The 26,446-nt window shown below is 41.8% G+C and overlaps 1 protein-coding gene across 5 annotated transcripts in view; it reads right to left on the minus strand.

Annotated features, from left to right (window-relative positions):
- tns1b (tensin 1b) overlaps positions 1 to 26,446 on the minus strand; it is a 167,945-nt gene that overhangs the window by 127,078 nt on the left and 14,421 nt on the right. For 2 of the 5 annotated variants that reach the window (XM_079357020.1, XM_079357016.1), the window contains exon 1: positions 12,987 to 13,311. The exons of the other annotated variants lie outside the window; for them this stretch is intronic. In XM_079357020.1, coding sequence (XP_079213146.1) covers positions 12,987 to 13,067 — 81 coding nt within the window. In that variant the 5' untranslated portion in view covers positions 13,068 to 13,311. Of the gene's footprint in view, positions 1 to 12,986; positions 13,312 to 26,446 lie in introns of those variants that run through there. 5 annotated transcript variants of the gene reach the window in all.

Consider the following 26,446-nt stretch of genomic DNA (forward strand, 5'->3'; position numbering starts at 1 on the left):
AACCAAGAATGTTGTGCTTCAAGCTTTGTCAAAGGTTCCATTAGTTATTTATTAAAGTTTGGTAATGCTGTGGAGCTTTTTTTTTTTATGAGTGCACATTTTGTTTGTCTCGTGCATGTGCAGGTTCACTTGGGTAGCACAATACACAGTGAGCCATTTGTTTACACTATGATGATGATGTACATGTGGCAAAGAGCACGCGACGCACCAGCAAAGAAGCTGAGAGGCAAACCTGGAAAAGATGATTCTGGAGACGCTGCTTATGGACACAATTAAACCTTGCTGTTTGTTTGCCTGTAAGACACCTGTGCTAAGTATAGGTCCTGGACACCCTGGTGATGAGACAGGGAACCTCATTAAGACCACTTATCAAAGGTCTTGCTCTTTTTACAGCATGGGCTGCATTTTTATTGGGTCTGAGAAAAAAAGAAGACTCCAGAGCTTATGCAGAAATCTCACTAAATACCCTGTGCTTTTATTTGAAGTGTGATGTCACTACAAGATTAAAATGCTTCAAATGCAACAGATTCAGGGTGCACATCTCTTTGCATCAAAAAAGAAAAAAGGCTGCATGCTGGTAGAGACAGCATTACTAGTTTACAACAACTAATTCAGACTTGTTTAACAATGAAATTGCTTTTTATCGTGCAGATTTTATGTGGGTTTATCAGATTAACTTGAAGACTGCCTATTGAATGCTGGCTTCCCCTTATTCTAATGATGTCATGCAGTGCAGGACTCCTTTTCTTCAATATCTCTTGGTCTTGGACTGGATATCAATCCTGCAAGACTTAATGCTCATTTCAGATTTCTTTTTCTCAGACCTGATTTTTTTTGTTTGGCGGCTCACATTGCTTTTTAAATGTCGAGTGTATCAGACTCCTGTGGGAATCCAAATATTTATCTAATTGGCTCGATTCGGATTTCAAAAGATGAGATTTATTCCCATCAGAATCCCATGAAAAGAGTCATATGGAGCAAAATAAATCTCATTCAAGTCACTTTTACCTGCAGCGTGAACATACACGTAGCCTTCGTCTTTTTTCTTATTCTCAGTCTCAATACACTCTGGACTTTGTCATGACCAAGTCTTGGTCAGGAGTTCTGTGATTCAGCTCTACAGGCACCTTGACGACAGGATTTAGAGAGTTATCATCAGACAACAGGTTCACATAACTACACATTTTGGTTTCAGCTCAGCTAGCAGACTCCCCAAGTGCAGATAGATTCTTGCTGCTGCCCCAGGTTTGACTCCAACCCTCAGCCAATCGGTGCATATCTAGCCCAATCCTCCTCTATATTTCCTTTTTCACTTCAGCTGTCCAAAAATGAAAAAAAAAACACCCTTAAGAAGAGTAGACAATAATTAGAACATCAGTGAGATTTTGCTGATTTTTGCTGATTTGGAGACGTCGTATTTGTGTAAGAAGTTACTTGTGGAATGTAAACTGGGTCAGACAGGAAGCCAAAGCAGGCAGACAACAACACAATAAGAGGAGTAAATAGAGAGACAGACACTGACACCAGGCCAGTCTGGCCTCCCTCTGTGTGTCACAGTGATTTCCTACAGTCTGAGAGAAGTCATTGTAACGCATACACACAAGACGGCACTACATCATCGCCCCCACCAATAAGAGGCCATTGTTCATCCTGCTGGAGCCAGAAGACTGAATGAGACCCCTCCAGTCGACTGGGTTAATCAGCCAGTGAGCACGCCGCCGTCTCTCATATGGGACACCATATGCATGGATGGACATTTCAACATGACGCACTGGGGTGACCGTTACATGTCTCCATCTGGGACTGTGTGTGTGTGTGTGTGTGTGTGTGTGTGTGTGTGTGTGTGTGTGTGCGTGTGTGTGACTCAGTGTGTCAAGTAGAGCACGTAAAGACTAAATGTGAGCATTCATTATTTCTGCAAACAAAACCTTCCAGGATCCTCTCACATCCAACACTTTGCATGTTCGCTTCTCACAAGGCGGTCATTCTTCTTCTTGCCGAGTTTAACAGGAGCAAGCCGGGCCTGACTGACCTTTAGACCCAGCTCCACTTCTCTTCTTCCCCTGTGCCCGACCTTTCCCGTCCACACACTGCCCCCGTCTCATCAAGACACTTCCTCCACCTCTCCTGTTCATCCCACAGACACTCTCTCCCACCGATACCTTACCTTCTTCTAACAGCCGAATAGTTTCTCTGTGAGTTTGCTTTTGAGCTGCATGACTCACTTGAACTCCTTGTTGGGATGAGTTTGCATTTGAAGCTCTTTGTTTAATGATGTGTGACACACACACAGAAAATGTTTAAGGTAAAATCATGACAATGTTCTACAGTATATGCATTTCTATATAATGTGATTATCGAAATTATAACATACCAATAGTTCACTAGATTTAAATGTGAACACAAAAGAAGAGACTGGAGATCGACAGAAATCTCCAGCTGACAGGCGAGATTACTGACACAAAAGTAAAATAATCCCACTCAATGAACATGGTTGAAACATGATTTAAATCATCGAGGGGGAGAATCAATGGGAAAGTTATTATAGATTAAGGTTGTTGATATTTTGCAATATTTTGTAGGTTTCCAAAAGATGGATAAGACTTTGTTTGCTGCAGACAAAATGTAACTGCCACTGCAGTAAATCACTCCGACTCCAGCGGAAACATAAATACTAAGACACGAGAAGAGAAAGCATCTCTCTCTGCATCTCGCCACCCATGAATTACAGTAAATATGTGAGTCATGTCCTGAACAATAAAGACACTGAGCCGACAAGAAACAGCAAGATAAAATGAACACTGACTTTGAAAAACAAGAGAAGCTTTCACCACAGGCTTTGTTCCTTCAGCAAACACAAACGCCTACGCCACTATTTTCTCCTGATCCACATATTTCATGTCCAACCCTTTTCTCTCCATCACATCTGATACTAATTAGATATTATCTCTGCAGGTCTAACCATTGTCTTTATCTGCATCATTCCCTGCTTTAATCACTTCAATGTCTTTTTTTACTGCAGACAGAAAATAGTCCCAGCTCAGCTCTGCATGACTTATAGAACAAACTCTATAGGTGACAAATGTAAAACAGATAAAGGTGATTCAGCTTGGAGTAAGTCTGGTTCCAATTAAGGGTGTTTTCTCCTTGATGACATGTAACAATGCATCCCAGCAGTTGAAGGAGGAAGCCTCTGGGAATCCCCTAATTGTGAGCACTCTGCTGCAGAACAAGTGCAGCGGGCAACAATTCACCGAAAAGCAGACAGAAGAAAGGTCTCTCTCTTTTTTTTTTTTAACCTTCCTTCCTCTCTTTTCTTCCGCTCTCAGCTTCCCACTTTACCAAACGGCCTTACAATGAACGGTCACCTGCTTTTCATTTGGGGGAAAAATGCTCCCCAGGCATTCCTCAGTCCCCCCCCCCCCCCCCCACACACACACACACATACACACACACACACATACACACCCATCACCAACCTCTGTTAACTCCACTCTCTATAAGCATTTCATCTCAGTGAGGTGGATCCCAGGGAGGAAATTACTCAGTCATCCAGAAGTGAAGAGGGAGAAAAATCCCACGACTAAGGATTTGGTTCTCATTCAGCTTTCAGAGAGGCACCGAGGCTGATGAAGGACGACATTCATCGACTTTTTGTTGGAAGTAATGATGACAATCTGCTCACAAATCAATAAATATAAGGAGTAACTATAGATGCCCAACATTATTCATTAACTTTGATCAAACCTTAATGGACATAATGATTCTGTGTGGTTACAGTAATAAGGCTATGCTGAGCTCTAACTTAAATGGCCTGACATAGACAATAATAGTATCAGGACCAGGTCAGCTGTTTTATTAAATGTGTGAAATCATGTGAAAGCTTTGAATACAGCCTATTCATACGAAGTTAAAGAGCAAAGTAAGTCAATGAACCTCCATGGTCTTTAAACTGATGAAACTGTCTTAAAAGAAAATACAGAAATAAGACATGTATTTAAGGTATTTCAATGGTGCCATTAGCTATACAAAGACACTGCCTACATTGATGTTTCAGCTGGTGCTGTATCATGAACATTGAGGTGATGAATCAAAAATGAAGCATGCCAAAACACAGAAAGCTCTCCATATAAACGGGATCATTCCTGTCTCTATCAGGCACCAAAGATCCATATCATGGGCCTATTACTGTAGGTCCATCCGATGGATTAACAACAAACAATGATTTCAATTTGTAGTTGATGGTGACTATTTTCGAGATTAATTCAGTTCAAGTCCAGATATAAACTATTTGTTATTGAATATTTTTAAAATCAGGTGCAGCATTCATCAGAATAATAGCATAAAAGTGCTCCGCTTCGGTCCAACTCTGTGGTTTCAGGCGTGTTTGATAATGACTGGATATAATCAGGCTGCAGAGGTAAAATATGATGCTGGTTATGGTCACATCTGCTAAAGATCTGCATGTGAATGTCATCATTGTGAGCTTGTTTTGCATTCTCATGTCAGCAGTGGTTCCAAAATGCTTCTTCTTCAATTCTTGCAAATAAATAAAAGAAAGACAAAAACAGGATGCTAAACTCATCTCACCTCTGACAGGTTGAAAAGGACAAACTCAGCTAAAGCTAACTGTCTGCTCCCTAAAATACAGCGTTTGATTCTCCAGCCAAAGATATCATTACAAATTAAATTGTACGATCAACCACATCTTCACTCTGCACACATCTGTTCAGTGTTAAGCTGAAGACATGTGACTGCCATGTGGCTAAACAAAAGCCCTGTTAGCTCTGTTAGCTTTGTCTATCATAACGCAGATGTCTAAACACATTAGTTTAGGTTTGCTTTGCACTGCAAATGCTCTTCATGATCCATTCACTCCAGGAGAGCTGCAAAAACATCCAACGCTATGCAAGGCAGAGAAACAGGAGCTGTGGCACCTCGTTGGATAACATCTGTCCTCAGTAGAAATTTCACAATTAACCACACACTGAAACTAGTTAGAAGTTGTTTCATCGTTTGGTTGTACGATAGAGGTGCAGGGTTCATCTTTATTAGTCGAGCACAACATCCAACTCTCTCTCTCCCCCCTCCCAAAAAAAAAACACCCTCACACTAAAATAACAGTGACATCTAGTAGTGATGTTGTCAAATAAGAAGACCATACAGATGCTCTATTGAAAGATGCTCCATTCCCAGAAAATGAAAACAAGAGTGAAGATCAAAGTCATCATACGGGACGTAATCGACCGAAAAGAGCGTGACACAAAACATCCGATAGGAACCCTCTGCTTCTCCTCATTCTCTAATTTATCTCCTCTTTTAAAACGTGCTCCATGAGAAATGGTACTTTACGGAGAACGTCACACCCACAGTACCAGGAGCAAGGTCAAGCAGGTGACTAACATGTAAACTTCAACTGACATCAGAAATGAAAATGAAAGCAGGCTATGTTTGGACTTTTGTCTGGGTGATATGACCTCAAATCTATACAAATACGAATCAAACGTTTTACCTCGATTACGATTAATAAAATGATTTCATTTTGGTTTTTTGCCCTCATAGTTCACTGACATGTTCTCTACTGTAAATAAGCTCAACCATTAAAGCTTGTTTCTAATGAAAGAGTGATCATATATGATGAGCGACTTTGTGGTTATTCGTTGAATATTTAAAACTGAAATCAAAACGACACATTTCAGTTTTTAAAGTAGAAAAATGAACTTCTCTGAAACTGTAGAAAATAAATAACTTGCATTTCTTGCAAACTGTTTTTTCTGCAGTGTTCACATGTGGCTTCTTTTTGTTCGACGGGATCTTCCCTAAAGACTAAATATGTCCAAATTACAGACATTACTTCCATGTCGGGGACTGGACGTATCGTCACGTGGGTCTGCACAAAAATGCAGACGATGATGTTAATGTTGATAGAATGACACTGAGTGGCTGAGTCTGATTGTTAAAAATAAGATTCAGTTTGAAGTTCTGCTGAATGAAATGCTTCTTTATTTGTGTTGAGGTCCTCTTGGAAGACTGTTTCTCCTTTCTTTTTTTTTCAGATCTGAAAAAAGACCCCATGTGCTTTCAAAGGGTGACCTCATCAGCTGAATCACCTCAGGGATATCAGATAAAAAAATATTAAAAAGCTCGCAGAGGTAGATGATACAAAGTATGCCAAAACAAACTAGATTCAGCTTGTAAAAATTCCAACCTGATCTGCTTTGAACGAGGATGTTTGCAGCAATCGAGACTTTGAATCTTGTGAATTCCAACAGCTACACACACAAGTCTCATGAAGCCACATTCCTCAAAGACAAAAGACTAAGCACTGTATTGTTACAGATAATGTCTGACTAATCCTATCTTTACATTTTAAATCATGAAAAGCTAAATCTAACAATCTAACAGCCAGGTTTAGTTCATCTGTGCTGCTTCCTAGAGATGAAGGAGGCACTTCCACACACGTCATGAAGATATGGACATGGTCATTAATTCCTTTTTTCAGCGTTGGTGAAAGGAATCTCTCTGATTGGCTGTTTAGAGGTTTCATTTATCTCCAGCTCTTGACATGTTCGGGAAAGACTTTCGAGCATGCCACTGAAGTATCCAGGCTTTCACCCTTCAGTTTCTCCTGATGTGTCACCACTAAAAGACCAAGGGCTGACCATGCCAGTGCCATTATTCTCGATATCTAGGCATTGTAAAAATTATCTCCTCGTATCATAACTAAAGACTTGCGCCGCTCGCCCGTCAGCTGTAGACTTTGCGGAGTGCAACTTTTTGGCCAGGACAAAAGGCGACATGACGCGACGCCACAGGCGGCCTTCATCACCACTAGTTCTTTGCCGTCTGCTTGGTGTGTCAGGGCCTTTAGAGACCACATGATCACCTTTGATTTTAACACCTAACACTAGATAAATGTCTTCTTCTCTCAAGTTTAGCAGTTTGTTGTTTTGATGTTGTGAACCCGAGTACTCTGCCAAGCACTGCATAAGCTAAACACACTCTTTATTATTGTAGTAACATAATTACATTGTCAATCCTGGCCTGGAGTCAGGTATGTGTTTTGAAATCTTACGACAAATCCATATCAAACATCTCACAAGAGCCGCGTTTTATTTGTTTTTAGTCAAAATCTCAAAATTGCCCGAGATAAGCGTTTTGTTTGAGGAAAACAGAGCTCTGAACTTTCTCTCACAGCGTTGTGATAAAGCAGCGTGTGATAATAAATTCTACATGTGGCAACGAGCCCTAAATAAAAGCAAGAGGGACGGTGTTTGCCAATAGGATTCAGTGAGTTTAATAAGTTTGATCGAAGACAGCCAAAGTTCACAGGAGCCAAATGCAAAGAAGAAACAGCACGCGGTGGCTATCGCGCTGGGTTGGCAGAGACTCAGACACTTGGACAAGATTGATGAAATCCAAACCAGAAACTAAAGTGAACTCTGGGAAAGATGCAGAGGACATGTTTGAGGTGATTGTGTTCATATGATTAGATCTAATAGTTTCCTGTAAAGTTCGTCTTCTGTTTTTCTAAAGACTGGATTCAAATCATTTCTGAATATTGAATAGTCATTCCCAAAACGGTCCAAGCTCAGGTGCCAAGATATATCCATATTTGTTCGACATGGACTGAAGAAACTGGTCAAAAGTGAGATCATTCAACATTTTGTCCTGAAGATGGGAGTGTGTGCTACCTTTTACCTTTGGGTATTCAACAGTGTAAATCGCAGTCCCTCTGGATGAAAGCACAGGCCGCGCAGCAGGATGCTGTCAGCGCCACTTCCAATGAGCATTGTTTGGCCTCACACTTGAGTGCATTGGTATCTGCAGGGGGTCTCAGATCACAGCCGGAGTTAGAGGTTATCATGGCATTAACAAGTTCTGTGGGCCTCTTCTGTGAGGACCCTCGACTGACAGATCGGGGAGATGGTGACAAGTCAGAGCTCAAACTCCCTTTGCACAGTCTGGACTCAACAGCTGGCACAATAACAAGTAAATACTCGTGTTACGGGGAAAACTCTGCGAAGAGCTCTGGATGGGAATCAAAGCTCTGTAATGACTAAAATCTCAGATTTTGGCAGCAGGTTTAAGAAAGTGACATGTTGTGGTTTGTTGCTGTGTGAAAACACTGTCTTGTTAAAATATATTTTACATCAGTTTGACTTGGCCGCTCTGTTCTGCTCTGGCAATGAAGAAGCACAGAGTTTGCGTCTACATGTACATGTAAGGAATGTTTTAGCTGATTATGACCATGTTGCATGCATGAGATGTGAAGCATAGCCTTATAAGGTAGCTTTTACGGTGCTGATATCAAAACATTGAGAGCCAGACGGTGGAATATTGGCTGGATATTGAAGCACCTAATCGTAATCAATCAACAGGCAAGGTGGGTGTGCTTCTTTATCCGTTTTCATGTGTTATTAAATCAAGCACAAAGAAGTCCTTCAGAAGGACACGACCGCAAAACAATATTTCTAATGGCGTCACCCTTCTTTAAAACACAGTGAACGCAGATGAGAGAAGTGTTTTCTCTCATGTTATTGTGCAGAAAAGGTGCAGGTGATTTGTTTTGCACATCCTGGCTCCAGTCCTGAGGGGTCCAGGGCCCTTCACCGTGCTTCCTGTCGCCTTGTTAACTAATCTTAACCACAACCAGGTCCAAACACCTCACAGACTCTGAAACCTGTTTTACATTTTTAAACAGTGGCCTCTGGCCTTTGGTGTTCCTCCAGGGACTAACACACTTTTCCCTTCAGTAAGTTCACCTGTATACATTTATCATCCCCAAGAACTAGTTTTACTGCTGCAGTGAACTCTGACAGAACACAACATCTGGGAGAACAGGTTATCAACATGTTGTGCTAATTGTACAAGGGCGGATTATTACCCTTTTGAAAACTGAGATTAAATTGGGTAAATTATTTGAAACCAACAATTTTCTGGATGGCATTTTACAGAAACCAAATATCACTGTTAAATACAACAAAAAACTACACAAAACATGAACTATGCTTCTGATTTCAAAGCACATGGTTTCTCCTAAATTGCAGAAATGTGACGCATAAAGACTTTTCTTTAAACCCCCTTCAGTCATGACATGTTGGAAAGTAGGAGTTGGGAAAAACACCACCAAATGTGTGAATGAAATGAATGCTGGGGTTTTGTAAGTCCATATTCTTGGATCATGATGAACAAATGGAGAACCAAAACCCAGTCAAATATTTGAATCCTGAATCTCCCTCGAGGCAAAGCCAGAAGGCCACGCATGGGAGGTTTAAGGTCAATGTGCCCAGTGAAGCATGCACGAGGCTGGGGGTCTCTTTTGGAACTAAAGGGATAGGTGGGAGGGGCAACACAAAGCTCAACAAGTCTCATAAATCAACTGAGCAAGGGTTAAACTTCCCTTGTTGTTGCTCACAATTTTTCAACCAAGATCTAAAGAGCATCACCGATATGAAAAATCAAGTTGTGTTGCAAAATTCCCCAGGATGGCGACAACAGAGTGAACGCTGAGCAGGGAAACGACTGCATGGCAAATCCATTATGGTGAAAAACACTGGGGCAACGTGAACCCAGATGTTACAACTGAGGAAACGTTGGTGTGCTTTTAAGGGGGCCCCACATGTGGAACTTTTTCAAACTCAAATCAGAGGTAATCGCATGGATCTTGGATGGCTGGAGGGGGGGATCAAACCAGCAGCAGACCATGAGAGAAAAAAGAAGGGGTGTGAGAGAGAGGCCAACATTTAGAATAGGAATGAGCTTTTGCATTGGTCCTTTTTATTCAGACGTTGGGAGTTCTGGTCACTCTTCAGTTTGTCCCTTTTCAAGTCAAGACAACTACCGACCAATGACCCAACATTCCTTGAGATGACACTATTTCCCAGAGCGATCCTTTTGAGACGCAGCTCTGAACCTAGATGTTCTGAGTGTATGTTAATGGATATCGATCATCCTGAGGAGTTCTTTGAAGCCTGACAAGTGAAGGTCTAGCCAAGGGTCAATAACTGCATCAACACAACTGTGAGGCAGTGATCTAAAGCCAACATAAGCACTGTGTTAGATAACACCTGGCCATCCTTTTAATTACATATTTTATTGCAAAAGACTTCACTTCGAAAATGTCAAGAGGATTTGCATTTATATTAAGCTTTCTCTCAGCAATGAGCTTGTGGAGGACATTTGATTGCTTTCCTGGTCTTTTCAGAGAAACCTGATAAAACTCTCCCTGAAACCCTTTTTTTGGCAATCATCAATTATTCACGATGTTTGGTGGACGAGACGCTCTCTTCCGAAGGTCTTCTTTCAAGGCCTCTTGCGGCATCCGTGCTCACTTTGCCCTCTGATCTTGATCACAGCATCATCTGTTCATTTCCTTTGTCCTTCAAGTCATTCCTGTCATTTCCGATATTTCTCTGAACATTTTCTTTTATGCTTCTCTGCAAAAAAACCTCTCTTTATCTTGGAAAATCCAGCTCTGACAAGAGGAAAGCCTCCCCCATTTGAGGCCGGCCTGAGGAATAGCTCTTGTCAAGTTCATGGGGATGGTCTGTTTCCTTCATCTGCACTTACTCTTTCACTCTCTCTCTATCTCTGTCTTCCACTTCTCTGTAATCCGTAACAGTTTTTGCAGCTGTAGTCACTTTTCCAGCTGCCCAAGAGTCAGTCTGTGTTGTACTATGAAAACCTGCTCAGTCCAGAAGACAGTGCTGCAACAGATCATAAAGGAGAAGTACTAGTTGAGCATTTCACAAATTCTAAATTCTTTGAAACCTTCAAGCACCTTTTCAAATGACTATTGGTTTTCTGATAATCTAATCACACTTTAAACGTAATCCATTAGAAGAAGATACTTCTAGCAAAGTGTTCATTCTCAATATGATGAAAACCACTTTCATCTAATTATTACAGTTTGGAAAATGGTGTCGCTTGGATACTTCAAAGTTTCTGGCAAAGGATCTTTTCTTTTTTTGCAGAGGAAATAGTACTTTAGGGATCCTTCATAGCTATGCTAACAGGCTCTGTGGAGAAAGCTGAGAACAACCAAGAAAGGCCAAAAAAAGTATGTTTCAACTTCAGATGTTCCTGGCTTTCTCTACAAGCCGCAATATAGCAGCAAGCTAGCTGCTGCCGACAGGCTGGTCAGCGGCTGTGAGACCAATGAGCCGGCTCGAGCTGGGGCGGACTGGTGCTGGGGCGGACTGGTGCTGGGGCGGACACAGACAGAGCCTAAAAGACACTTTCTGACTTTTCTCTGTCGAAAGGGAACCAACTTTTACTTATATGACCCAATGTCAATACAGATTCATGTTTCAACAGGTGAAGTCTTTAACCCGCAGTCCTTAGATTATGAGGGTAAGAGATACCTGAAAGTTTATGGCAAAGGCTCATTTTTTCATAATAATGAAAAGCAATTTCTCAAAATATATTTCCCAGAAATTAGGTACCATAACCCTGATTACTTGGCTGACCAAAATGTTTGCAAAAGTTCATCTTTTCTTTGCAGAGACTGGCACATTTTTTACACAATTACAATGTCTATTTTTTATTTAATTTTTTTTAAATTGAACTTTCTTTACAATTCAAAGAACTGTATTTGTTCCCGGGGGGCAAGTCAAAAAAGGTTCATCTTTTATCTTTTGTTTTCAATGAAAAGAAAATTTACAGAGAACAGTAACCTAAGCCCAAATAGTTGGAATAAGGTGTATCCTAATTTTAGACCCAAACAAAGATCTGCTATTAATGCAAGAGCTCAGATTGAACCCCACCCCCTTAAGTGAGCCCGCTTTGTCATACAGTGCTCTGATGCAGTCAATCAGTGACCCAGGGCTTAGCTGGGGGGCTTTGAGGTTCTTTTACGACCCCCCTTCTTTTCACCTCGCCTCCCGCTCCTCTAAAGAAAGAATGGTAATTAACTGATGAAGAGCTCTGTAAGATTATCCCGTCTCCTCGCCAAGGAGTCCAGCTCCACCAGTGGTGTGCAGTCATGTCCCAAAGGACCACTGCAGAAAGAGGAAGGATGGATCTCAATGGTCTATTCAACTTCCCTCCTCTTTCATCCTCTATTCAGACCAAAAAAAAAAGTGGAGCAGCATGCAATGTTATACATTTGAGCCAGGAATGTTCTTTCATATCAGCACAAGTTAGGAAAAGCACTCAAAAGTGTTTCGAGACAAATGTCGAGAGCGTGGTCAAAATACTTTTAGCGGACACACAAAAACTCATGAGCACAGTTCTTCACTGGCCAGGCACACAAGTGCACAAACAACCCCTCACTGTGAGCGGGAATGCGCAGCAGATTGAATTATACAAGAGAAAGCAAAAAATAGCTGTGTGTCCCAACCACCTAGAGCGGGACACAGAGGGAGTCAGAGGCTGAGGAAGAGAGAGTGAGGGAAAGAGTGCAGGAGAGCCTTGAAATTCAAGTTTTAAAGTCTGTGCACGGAGCTGTGGAGAAAACTTCAAATATGGTTCTCAAGGGGACAAAACAAAAGAGAGTTTGTCTTGCTTTTGTACACCCCCCCCAAACACACACACACACACACACACACACCTCCTTCATGATATCGCCTGCATTCAAATGTGTCATCGTGCCAAGGCCCCCCACAGCAGAGGTCCCAACCCTCCACCCAACCCCCGACAAGAAGACCACCCAATAGATCCTCAGACCAGCTTGATTTGATCAGGGCTTCCCGATGATGCTGAAGCATCCTCTCCGACCAATCAGGAAACATTTGTGTTGTAAAATTACACCAAAAAACTTGCAGCTGATGGCATCATTTAGCTTCTTTTTTAGACTCTTAACTCCATCATGCACCACTCAGGATACACTTTACTAAACTATGTGAGTGAAATATGCAAACACCTACATTCTGATTTCTAGGTTATACACAGAGGTTCACTTTTTATTAAATATTGCTGAATGTATAAAACATTTCTGCACTGATATTTGTATTGTTATTAGTCCAGTTGAATAGACGTCTCACCCAGAACATGCAGGACAGGCAGACCCAGGTGCGAGCAGGTCCTGCCAGAGCAGTTGGCATGCTCAGAGAGACAGACGGCATGGTGACGCGTAGTGCTGCTGCTGCTGCTGCTGCTGCTGCTGCTGCTACAGACCGGTGGGCTTCCTCAAATCTAATCCAGCCAGGAGAAGAGTTGCCCAATGCTGCAAAGCCATGACTATCCTGGATGTAAACACTTACTCTGCCTCGGCCACACTGTCTGATTTACTCTCTCCTCCTCTCCCCTAGATCAGATCCTCTCTGCCTCTCCTCTGCGCTCACTCTGCCTCTCTGCCCCTCTGTCGGCGAAACTTTCACAAAGCTTTTTTTTTTTTAGGGGGAGTCGGGCTGCCCCCAGCCCTCCACGGGAGCGAAGGGGGAGGGGGTGCTGTGCTTATTATCCATCTCTTTTGCCCCTCCTCTCACTCTCTCTCATCTTATGTCTCCCTCCCGCTTTACCCCACTAAGTCCCAACACTTTTAATGTCATTCATTTGTCAATCTCATCCCCTCCTCCCAGCATCCATCGCACTGCATCTCCCCTTCTTCCCTCCATCTCCCTCATCCTGTTCTGTGTATTCCTGTTTTGAACCCAGAGTTTAATATTTCATACACTCTGTCTACCCCTGTAATCACCCATGCGATAAAATGTGCTCTGGCATTTCTCCTAACACACTGAATCCGTTTGGATGTCAGAGGGGACACCTGCCACTGAGACTGTCAGTCAGTGCTTGAAGTAAGATTTGCAAAAGGCTGAGCCTTGTTCCCCACATTGTTTCAATGTATTGTTGTACACAATGCAACAACTTCATTACCTATTGCATTCACAACCAAAAGCTGCAGGTTTACATATAGCAGGTTCTTAAAGTGAGGATGTAGATCAGAGGCTTTTGCACATTAAGGTGAAGCAGGAAAGATTATGACGTTTAGATCTAAAATATGTTTCTAAAAATAATCTTCGTTCAAAGGTCCAACTCTTTATTGGCCTCAAATAATAAATCAACTCATCAGTAAAAGGAGAAAAAAATAATTTCACCAAAATTTTCAAACCTCCTGCACGCTGTCTACACTGGAGAGATTTCCACACGGTTATTCTTTGTAATGATAAACGTGGAAATATTGTCTCAGACTTCTATTTTTATTTCTGTTGCATCAAAATAGTTGTCGATTTCATTTAATTTTTACTAGATCATACGACAGTATCCCAGGGAGCGTAGTGCTGACCTGCCAATATGAGGGTACACCTTAAGCTTTAGACTAGAAAGGAGAAGGCTGGGGTGGTGGAGGCAAAGCTTTGCCTGCACAGTGAGCAGCTTGGATCACTGAGAATGAAGGAGCTGTTAATTGGACCAGCTTGCAGTGAGAATGGGCTGTGATTGGTTAGTGAGTGATAAGAAGCAGTCAGCAGGCTGTCAGCTGGACTGTAAGACTTTTGTTTCCTGCATGAAATAACACAAAGCTTCATTTGACCAATTGAATAGTGTTCAAACAGAAGGATCCGGAGTGTTAATTATTAACTATTTTGTGGATTGCATCAAATGTTGTTTTTTCAGCAGATGGATGGTGTGTGTTGGACAAACTGCAGGTTGACCGACTAAAATCAGTGCATGTCACCCAGTGAAATGAAAGGGCTGTGCATGTCTGTCTTACAATTCAATTGCATCATGATGGGTTGCATCCTCAGTTTTCATATGAATGCACATGACTTATTTTTCATCAATGAAGAAAAGCAATCAGATAAATACAGACTGTTCGTTTATTATTCAGAATTTCCTTTTGAAATCAAATGTCAACATAAAGGAAGTGACTTTGTAAACCAAACTAAATAAATGACATCACTGCAGCTGGAGCCGTGAAATCCACAAGTAACATCAGTAGGCCACTATGGATGAAGTCCTCTCCCTGCGTTGATGCATAATCGTCCAGATCAACATCACAATGCATCATTGAATTGAAGATTAGTTGTCTGGTATTATGCTATGGAGGTACAGAGAGTTGTTTTTTTGTTTACATGGCATCTTCAGTGATAAGGAAAATGAACCCTAGAAGCAACACAGACTCCCTTTAAACATTTTCAGTCTTCCTCTTGGCCTCCCTCGCATTTCCCTCCAAAAAAAAAAAAAAAAAAGTGTTTCAGGAGTATTTACCTCTGACAGTAGCTGTGGCCTCACAAAGCCCCGCCCCCTTTCATCTTTTGACCCTTCAGTGGTGAAAAAGAACACAGAGGGGCCAGGAAGCACAAGCTGCTTCATTAAGTTCTCACTGCTCATCAATGACTGTGTTAGCCCCATGCGTGACTCTTTATCCTCTTCTCGGGGTATTTTTCACACACACACACACACACACACACACACACACACACACACACACACACAGGAAACACACTCAATGCAGACCTCCACACAAAGTAAGCTACAAGCACCTGTGAACACTTATGATGACCCATTATTACAACCGTGCACCCAAGGATTCCCTTCAAATCACAGACATTTTTAAAACTCTAGGCCTACCAGGTCCTGAAAGATGCATAAACATCCCACTCCCTCTCTCTTTCTCACACACACACACACACACACATCTCATCCACTACATAAACACACAAACTCACCCACACACAGAAACATACAAACACGCTCGCCCAGTCGCACAGAGGATTAATCCCCTGGTATTTCCTGCAGGCCACCCCTACAGAGACAAACTCAGGAGACAATGTTAAAGAGAGAAAACCCTTTAACCTTATCCTCGCCAGCCAACACACACACACACACTCACAGGAACACACACACACACAAACATAAAGACATGATCGAGATGCATTTTCTGTCTGAAGACTGTATGAACAAAAATTTGCTATTCAACCACATTTCTGCAAATTCTCCATCATCAGTCTAACAGAGGAAATAAGGAATGAAAGTCAGTTAGAGCCCGTCTATGCATCGACACTACATGTATTTAGTATCCATTTTTAAAATGACAAGACAACACTAGCTTTAAATGTCCTCGAATTTAATTTCATCCATCTCACTTCCCACACTCAGGTATAAATGTATTGTATGTATTTGCATCACCTTGTCAGTTTAAAGATGAGCAGTGAATACAGCCTGACGTTGTTTGCTGCTTGTTGCTATTTTGGAACATAATGACAGAGCATTGGACACTATGTTCTTCTCATGCTTTCTGTAACCCTGTCAGCACACGCTGTGACTGTCCCTGATGCATTCATGAGCACAAGATAGTCTATTTATAAAATAGTTATTTACACAACAAACCAGCGTGAGAGGAAAGATCTCATGTTTTATTGATTGTTTTATGGATCTATAGGATTTCTTTCTACTTCAGAGCTGTGCTGATGTATAAAATAAGACTAAGATTATATCTATCATGTAGATTTAGCCAAACACAGAACTTTTCAAAAATGATCAAACTTAGTGAATCAGGCACAATAATAGTGAAACTGCAATTTACAACACAACTGCAGCAAACAAGTGTAGCTACAGCACCCACTAGTGGTCACTGAACAAACTGCATCTACATTCATGTTCAGACTCCTGCTCAGAGCGCAGATAGTAAATACAGGATGGACTGCAGCGGTATGTAGGTACAAGAGTGTGTGTGTGTGTGTGTGTGTGTGTGTGTGTGTGTGTGTGTGTGTGTGTGTGTGTGTGTGTGTGTGTGTGTGTGTGTGTGTGTGTGTGTGTGTGTGTGTAGGTGTGTGTGTGTGTGTGTGTGTGTGTGTGTGTGTGTGGGAGGGGGAGGTAGTGTTGTTGTAAAAAGGAGGGTGGGCATATTTCCAAAGCTAATCAGATCACTTGTGGGATTTGTTTTAGTGCCTCTTTAACCTTGACCATTTCTGTCTTCTTTTGTAAAGCAGAGCCACGAGCGGACAGCGAGGCACTTACACAATTAAAAAGATTAACCACCGTCAGCTCACTGTCCTTGAACTGAGTGGAGATGGGTAAACAGCAGACAGCACCCGTTACAAAGGATTTCAAATGTTTGTTTGTTTTTTAAATTGTCAGCTGGGGGGAAAAAAGGAAAACAAAGCAAATGAAGAAATATGTCAGACAGAAAAGGTAAAAAAAAAAAAGTTGTAGACAAAGAGAAGACAGATAAACGGATGAATAAGTGTGTGTATCAGATAAACACAGTCAGATAAGGAGAGAGTGAAGGTGTAAACTCAGGGGTGTGTTCTGTCACCTTGGCTGACGTCCGAGAAGCTGCTACATGAAGAGGGGGAGTTCACTTGTTGACAGACAGAGGAACACACACACACACACACACACACACACACAGAGACAGGCACACACCCTTTCCCACCCCCATGACTCCCATCTGTTAAAAACAATGCAGACCCCGGCCCTCCCTCTGCACAGCGCTCACATGTGTCTGCACGTTTTTCCTCTGTTCTCTGTGTGGAGAGGAAGGACTGTCCAGCCAGAACCAGAACTCACTGACACATGAACACAACAATAACACTGTAACATGGCGGGAAGCCTTTTCTGGGTTTGACAGCCTTTGTTCTTTGAAGTTCTGTCATCAGTCAACAATACAAGTGATCTTTTCTTGGAACAACATTTTTGTTCTTTAGAGAAATCTTTATTTTAAAAACAAGTGGTTCTCAGAGGGGTTTCCACACTACACTTCCCACAGACCACCTTTCAATCAAACACGTTACACGTTGCAGAAACAGTCCCTGCAGAAAGTTGCAACATCACAAGCTTAACCAATCCCGAATGATTTTTCCCAAACGTATCATTTGGTCCAATTACGGCAAATTATCTGAAAGTTTTAATCCATCACCCAATCCTCCCTGTACGAGTCATGTTTGTCACCAAAATCGTTCTTTGAGGGAAGAGCACTGATCCCTGGGATATCATAGGAACATACTGATTCTTTTTATCTGCAAACTGTCAACACCAACTCATCGCTTCTGCTAATAATTCTCATGCTCCTATAATACTAAAGCATCAATATAACTGAGGGCCATATTCAATTTTTTTTATTGTAGTTAATTTGCCCTGCCTTGGAAGTGACGTACGAAGGATGATTCAGGAACGACAGGGCAACAGAGTCAGATGTCCGACTATCAAGTATGCCGGAGGACGAAGCAGTTTTATTAAGTTCGTACTGCTCGCTTATCCGTCACAAGATATAAACTTCATCATCCCAGCCCGCCCGCTCACGTTGAATTATTCAGAATATTTCCTGCTTCCTTCACACAGCGGCTCATCCCACCTTCATGCAGAACGTCTGTTTGTGTTCACACATGCATGCAGGCAGTTCCTTGACTTCTACCTCAGTGCATATGAAGAACAGCATTGATATGACTAAAACTACATCATCCATTACCAGTAATCCAAATATAACAGATGAGGAAGACAAACTCGACCTCAGGGGCCACCTGAGGCAAGACATGACGTAAAATGAACGTCAAGCTGCTACATGAAGAGGGGGAGTTCAGTGATAGACGAAGCGACAATGTCCGCTATAAAACGCTTGAATGAACGTGTTCCTTTCTAACGATCCTTTGATAGACAGACTTTTCATTGTCAGTGTATAAGAATACAACAAAACTTTGTTTGCAGCAATCCTGTGCAATCCTTTGTGTAGTTTGACATGTTTAAAATATCAACACGAGCGGAATAGAAGAACAAAACATGACGCAGCAGTTTAATTACGTGCACTGATTGAACCCTTTCACTCACTGGAGGTGAATTCTCCTGATTATATCCTGCTGTGTTCTCACATCAGCTCACATACTACAGTAGGGCTGGTAGAAGAAACTCTGGATAAAGTCAGAGTGAAGATTTAGCTGTGAACAAAGTTAAACTGACTATTTCAGAGTCTGGACTCTTTACATTTTCTTCAGTCAAGCCTTTTCACACTGGTATCTGTTCGTGTACTTCAGGGTGCACTTTCCATCTCAGGTGTGTAGAATAATATGAAGTGGATTTATTTCCTTTGAGGCTGGATCATTTGGTCAGTTAAAGGTACAGTACACACGTTTAATTACACATAAACAACAACGTGACTCGGTGGATTCTTTAATTTGTTGACTGGAGATTCAACTGCTTAAAAACCAAGTTATTCAAGTCACAACAGCACTGCCCTGCATAACTGCTGCGGCTAACAATTAAGCAGCACACTACAAACATGAACTGGCCCGAACTTGGGACACATGCAGGTAAAGTCCTGTTAAATGCTGTGTCATGGTGCACAGAGCATCAAAGTGCCAGCAGAAGAAGAAGCACAACCCTGCCCCTCAATGTGTCTGTGACTAAAACACTTCCTGCTTTCATTACGAGTGTATTTGAAAAGTGTGTAGAAGGAACGTGTGCATATGTGTGTATGTGTTGTGGGTGAATGGGCAACATTGAATTGTGAAGATTAATGGCTCTGTTTGACATCACTACCAGGAAAATCTGCCAAATCAAACCAGCAATATCCTGGCTTGTGTCAGTGTGTGTGTGTGCACCCTGATGTGCTTATCTGTCCAGCCTGCCTCGCTCTCTGTGCTGACGGCAGACCTTACACTTGCTGCATCATGCACATATTCATTTCTTTTCCACTGTCACTGGGCAGCAGCAGATGGAAACACTGGGGCATTTGGGGACAGAGAAAAAGATCAGTGTCCAGACATGTTATAAGATCCATCAGGTGAACAGAGTTGAGTGTCACACTGAGAATGCTACAAAGATTATTGAAACTGTGGCCAAATGTACAGTATGGTACGAGCTAAATAACTATGTTCAAGTTCAAGGATAAGAACATTTAATCTCTCCGTCATCAAACGAGTAAAGAGTGGAATCCATGGAGACATGTGCAGCTGCACACACAGCGACAAAGGACAGCTGAGACTGTTTTTACTGAATGCAACACGACGGTCGCTTGCTTTAAGAACGAGACTTCAGTCACTAGCTTCTCCTGTGAACCGCTGAAAGTTTGAAATGATTGGGTGGAAGTTGATGCCCTGCTACAGCAGCTAATAATTTAAACCCAGCGAAGGATTTGACTTCAGTCATCATAGCTAAGCAATGTTAACAGCGGACAAAATCTGCATCTGTTCATGCTCGACTCACATTTGTGATGTCCCGTATGTACAGTTGAACGCGCAGCAGGATGGAGAATTATCTACACATTAACCTCGATGTAATATGAGTGAACCTGCTCGACACACAGAGTGAAGTGTCCTCAGGTGTGAGGAGGTCTCTAAACCTCTTTCATGAATGTCTGGACAAATTGTCTCAGCACTTCCGTGGTTGATAAGATTTGCAGAACTGTAGTGGTTGACGAACTAAACAACAAGTGACCGACACAACGATATTTCCTTCTCTAGAACCACCTGGCTAGCTTGGACAACAAACTCAAACTTAATATTGTATAACCCTCTTCTGTGGAATATTCATCACATTTGACCTGTACCTTGTTTTTCCTTTTTTTCCCAAACGGGAAGATGCAGAAGAAGAAAAATTTTGTCCAACTGAAGACTGTGGCAAGACACCAGCTCAGTCCACCCATCCTCTCCCGAAGACCTCCTCACGTCCTCTACTGTAAACCAGCCGCACGCTCCTCGCCTCCCCTTCCTCTCTTGCCTCGCCTTTAAAACCAGTGTTCAGCTGTATAATGCCCCTAATAGTTAGTCCTGCAGAAAATCCTGCAATGTTTGCTGATATGATCCAAGAAAATGTTTTATTTTGTGAACAGAAGTTTCCTTAAAGTGAGGTTGATAATCCCTAAATGCATCCTTACAGCATCCCTCCATCCTGTTCCCCTGGTTCTCTGGATGCTGCGGGTTTGTCCATTCAAAGCAGGAGGAGGTATAAGACTCACAGAGAGGGGAAGGCAGGCGTGGGCGGAGGTGGGGCCGGTTGGGCAGAGTCGTCTGGTAAAGAAGGAGGCACTTATAGTGATGGGAAAAGGAGGGGGGGGGGGGTCTGAAATTGAATGAAGAAAATGGGGGGATGGCTGGGAAGGAGTCGCGGAGCAATGATCGGAATAATGAATATAGTGTGTTATAGGTGGAGTGGCAGCAAACCCTGCAATTAAAATAAAGCCATAAATACATATTACAATGCAGGCACTCTCCGGCAGATGATGAGATAACTAGCACTCTATGACAAAGACCTCAGAGACAGCTGGCCGTGTTTGTACCAGAGGTTAGTGTATTCAGCAGAGTGTGAGTGTGTGGTTGTAGCTGTCAGGGACCCTAACCAAGATTGACAGTCTCACACCAATCACAAATGAAGCCTTTGAGGCCTTTATGCATTCAGAGTAATCACACTGAGGATGACATCAGGGTGAGGCCAGACTCTGAGAGGCATATTAAGCCTGCACGATTAATCCGGTTTTTATCTTTATCACAATATGATCCTTTGCAATTAACACATTGTGAAAGTCTGATTTAATTGCGATGAATGACAAAAAATGCTGTTGATGTCGTCGAGCAATGCTTTCTCACTCATGTATAGAATACAAACCATTTGTGTTCAGTCACATGACTCTAAAGTCAGCTGTCAGCTTCCCTCAGATTCATTGGTGCCAATTTAGAGGGAAATAAAGTTTCTGGGTTTATTTAGGCTCGAGGAGGGATATGTTACAGGTATTGTGAAAGCAAAACAACTTACCACAGCTCAGAATGAAACTGAACTCTTCCAGCGAAAGTGGCAGATCAGATGCTTTGGAGTTTCCTTCATAAACAGGAAGCTAGGACTGGACATTCCTGGTTATTTATTGGTGTTAAAGAGCCATACTGAGCGAGCTGATAGTGATCCCTATCACAACTATCAGGTAGCTCTAAGGTCCTGAGGGACTTTATAAAGGCTTTATGATGTTCAAATCTAAATTCTATGTAATGTATGTCTTTGCATATTTGTATTTATGAAAATTCAGCTCTGTGTTCTGGCGGCTGTCACAATATCTGAATCTCCCTAAATAACAAAAAGAGAATCGTCTGGTTCCAGATCAGGAAGCTCCCTTCTTCGTTTCCTTACAAGAGAAATGTGAAAAGGAAGCCTCTGACTATTTGGTAAAAAAAACTGTGCATGACAGCTCTTTACTGGCCTGTTTGGGTGTTTTCTCACCTGCTTCCTGTATTTTTTTTTTTTTTTTTTTTGAGTCAGACTTTTACAGTTCCAAATCTAAAATGTAAGGTTGTGAAGCTGGTGTGTCCAACTTTCACTGTGGACATGCTCTGCACTCACAGAATGGTAGAACAATGTCCAACAGGTTATTTATTTTAAAAATTACTTCCAAATCTCAGACAAACTGGTTCTGGGCTCGACCACAGACCACAAACTTAACTGTGACTCGCCTTCTTTAAAAAACATTTCTTGACTTTTCAGCTAAAGGTTTACAACAGACATTGGAGGAGATAACATTCAGCCACTTGTTGTATTTTCCCATAACCTGCAGGCCAAATGGTTATTAACAACAATAAACAGATAATCTATGTGTAGCTCACGAACACTTTGTCACAGGTGGAGACAGACACACCTGTTTTCCCATTATCTCACCACTTCACCACTCTGCTTCATCACTGTTAAAGGTAATTACACAATACTGGCAAAGGCACAGACCCGTGCTGGAGAAGAAGCGGGGACAATATCATGCGCACTTCCTGCCTCTCAAACAAACAATGGGCCAGTTTCAAGTCAGAATCTGGCAACATCAGGTCTGTTGTTCGTTCTAGGAAAGCAGACAAGAGGTGAGGGAGTGAGGGTCATTGTTCCTCAGAGAATAAAAAGGGGAAGCAGCGGTCACGGGTTTTATTGGGGGGCTGACTGAGATGTTTTGGTCCCAGCTGGTGCTATCTGTTCATCAATTTCATTTGGTATTACCCGTCAATGGCACTGCACCAATTTTCTAAACACACCAATAAAGACACAGATGTGTTTCAACGTTGTTTCTGTACTAAGAGTTTATATTATCCTGTTTTTCACGTTTTCCATCCTATAATAATAAACTGACATCCAGGAAGTACATCGACTCTGTTAGTGGTCACAGCTGCAAAAACAAAACCAATTTAAATTCACTCATGGCTAATAATAACGTTAGCATTGGAGAGCTATTTGTGAAAGTAACACATTTCATGTTACTCTCCAACACAGTGGCTTTGATTAATGCAGAAATTATCTGCTGCCACTCCTTCTATTGATTCATGGCATGCATTTTTTTTAGCACATAAGCACCTGGCAGACGGCCACAAGATTAAAGTGTGAAAGCTCATTTCTAGGAGCATAGAAAAGAAATGCTGCTCTATCTAAGTCTGCAGATGGTGGAGACATTTTTTGGAAAATGGGCAATCATGGGAAGTTTGGATCGAGACTAAATGGAGCTCACAATCAGTATCCTGTTTTTATAAAAAGGTCTAATCCAAGCTGTTAAACCAAAGCCTCTAAAGACAGGAGGAGGCACAAAGAACAACAAAGCGAGCTGGGCGATGAATCAAGTCTTAGTGACTGTATGCATGTGATACTGTATACCCAACCAATCACAATTCTGTCTGGTGAGAAATGATAAAAAATATTGAGGATTTAAAAGGAAGCCCTATAAAAGGAATCACATCCATACATTTCATTTAAGTAAATGTTCCAGTGATTAGTCACTTCAAGTTGTTTTCTCAAGACTCCTTCATGTCGTTTTCACAGGATAAAAAGTGAAATTAGAAAACACCTGAAGTTAACTTCAATCCTGAATCATCAAACGTCCTCTGAGGACATCGTCAGTGTTTGGAGCGATGAAAAGGTTTAAAACTGTGAAAAACTCCAGAATCATTTTATTTTCTCTCCTTGTGGATGAATGAGATCCAACAATAAATAAAACAGAGGCCAGTCTGATATGGGATATTTCAGCCGATACCTATATCGATATTGGGTGGAAAAAAATCATGTGCTGACATCTCAGCTGATATCTCTCTTAGATCTTTAGTGATAGATACACACTTTTATTACATTTGTCCCTCTAATGTGGTTATCAAACACTGGTGGGAAAGAAACACTCTGACGATGTTTGTCGTAATCCATATAGCGCCCTCTGCTGGTGTGAGAAAAAACTAGCTGATACCGATAGTTACTTGATATGCTAATATTGGCCAATATAATCAGCTGGCCGATTAATCCGTCTGGCTCTAAATGACCTATAAGGAAATTATTTAACAACTGATCAAGAGCAGAACTGCAGAAACTTGTCTTAGAGATACTTTACCTTATTTACAGTAAACAATAAATGTCTTAATTAGCCTTTTAACAGTAAAATAATTCACCTGTGGAGTGTCGAATGTTCCTGGTAATGAATATGAGAAAGCAATAAATCAGAGCTGAGTTAACGTGAGATTCCTTGTCAGCTTTATCCTTTGTGTTGGGGTAAATTATGAATTCCTAAAGGGCAGGGGCGAGCTTTTTCACCTTTAATTATAATCTACAGAGGCACCCGCCAAACACAAAGTACACACAGCGACCATTTCACATTCAGAGCGGCAATTATCAACTGGCCTCAAACACCAAAGGCCTCCGAGCAATCATCAGCTGCCTCATAAAAGAGCAGACGGGGCAGAACAGGACAGGATGCAGGCCAAGGTGATGAAAAGGTGGAGCGCTGGCCCTGACTTTCTTCACTTAGTAAAAAAAGAGCAGCAGCGCCCATAAAGAATACAAGTCAATTTAGGCTTTCTAACTCTTATTTCAAAGCATTCAAACCCTTTAAAAAGAGTTTTCTTCCCCACCATGACAAGAGAGAAGGAAATGAATAAAACACTTCAGGTCAAATACAGGTTAAGTTGAGGTTACTTAAAGAAGCCTTCTGTTCCTCTCTTCACACAGGCAACCAGCTCAGGCTGAACACTGCATAATAGTCAGTGACAGACAGTGGCCGACCTCCACTAAGAGAGGACAGCCCCCCCCTTATAAAACAGTCAGAGTGAAAGTTACTGCGCTCTGCTCAGTCATTAAGTAATTAACCGTCTGGACACCTCGGAGTGACACTTGAGTATCAAGGATAAAAGAGAGACGTGAGGGGGGAAAGGGACAAAGCACAGACTGTGTGAGGTCAAAACTGACTGAGGCAGCCCGTCTCTAAGTGCCTTATTGTCATCATAAACTTAGATCTTAATGTGTGTTCATTTAAAACATACTGTGATGCTGTGAGCATTTTTTTTTTTTTTTTTCAGATTTTAGAGAAACTGACTTTTTTAGAGCAGACCAACAAATTAAGAAAAGTTCATGTTAATGCAGTCAGAGATATTAGAATCGGCCTTTTAACTTCCACAGCAGCTTTAACATTAAACCTAAAAGCGCTACTTTTCATGCCGCCTGTTAGAAATTTGTCATCTTTGCATGAGAACTATTCCTTTTAAACTTAAAACAATCATCACAGTATCTGTGTCATTCATGTATAAATACTCCTCATGCTTATATCATAAAGGTAAGGCATAAACAGCTGAGCAGGGGCGTCGGTAGCCTAGTGGTTAGTGCTCGAAAGTGGGCCGCCAGGTTTGAATCCAACCTGTGACTCCTCTCCAGCATACCATCGCCCTCTCTCTTTTTACATATGGGTCATGCTATGGGTATATTTCTAATGGAAATGCTCTTGCATGAGACCTTAGTGTCTCTAACAAAGAAGTTTTACATCTCTGCAAGATCTCAATGAAAGTGACCTCGTCTCCTTATTCAGCACATAAATATAAAAGAACTCAAACAGGTTCTCTGCTCTGCTTCCATTAGCACCGACTGTTCCTTCTGAGAATGACATTTAGTGTCTTTTGAAAATGTGTAGAAGTAACACAAGATTTAGACTGAAGTTTCACCTGAAGAACTTCAATCAGAGGACGCTTTTAACCCTTTCTTAGTGCTCGGGTTTCGCCTGACCTTGAGAGTGAGTGGGAGTGAGTCTCTGACCACCCACAGTCAAAAAATGACATGTTGCAACAGCACTCACCAGCCAGAGGGACATCTCAGAGTTTTCTTTGAAGACACCTGGGCAGTAATTCCCTTTCACAGATCCTCAGCTTTCTCCGACACTGAGCGAGCTTTTCTGGGATTAACACCACTGTGTTATTGTCCCTCAGAGTTGGATGCACTGACCGAAAAGAGTCCAGCGGTCTGGCCCTTATCCTGACATACTTCCTGAGCTGCATTGTTAGCATGAGGAGAGGAAACACACACACACACACACACACACACACTGACACACACTTTGGAAAGATAGAGTCAGGGGATGTTACATGGAAAGTTAAAAAACCAGCAGCTGATGTTTGCTCTCTGACATTTTGTCTCTTTTGTTCGAGAACTAAAGTCAGCATTAAAGCCTAAACAGAGTCCACTTCAGGTATTAATGATCTACTGTACTTCATGACCATTAACCCCAACAGCAAAACGTATTTACAAAGATACCTCATTATCAATACAACTAATTACAACACCAATGTGAGTGAATTTGACTTTGTGTGCT

The sequence above is a fragment of the Symphodus melops genome (genome assembly GCF_947650265.1).
Source record: "Symphodus melops genome assembly, chromosome: 12".
Taxonomy (NCBI): Eukaryota; Metazoa; Chordata; class Actinopteri; order Labriformes; family Labridae; genus Symphodus; species Symphodus melops.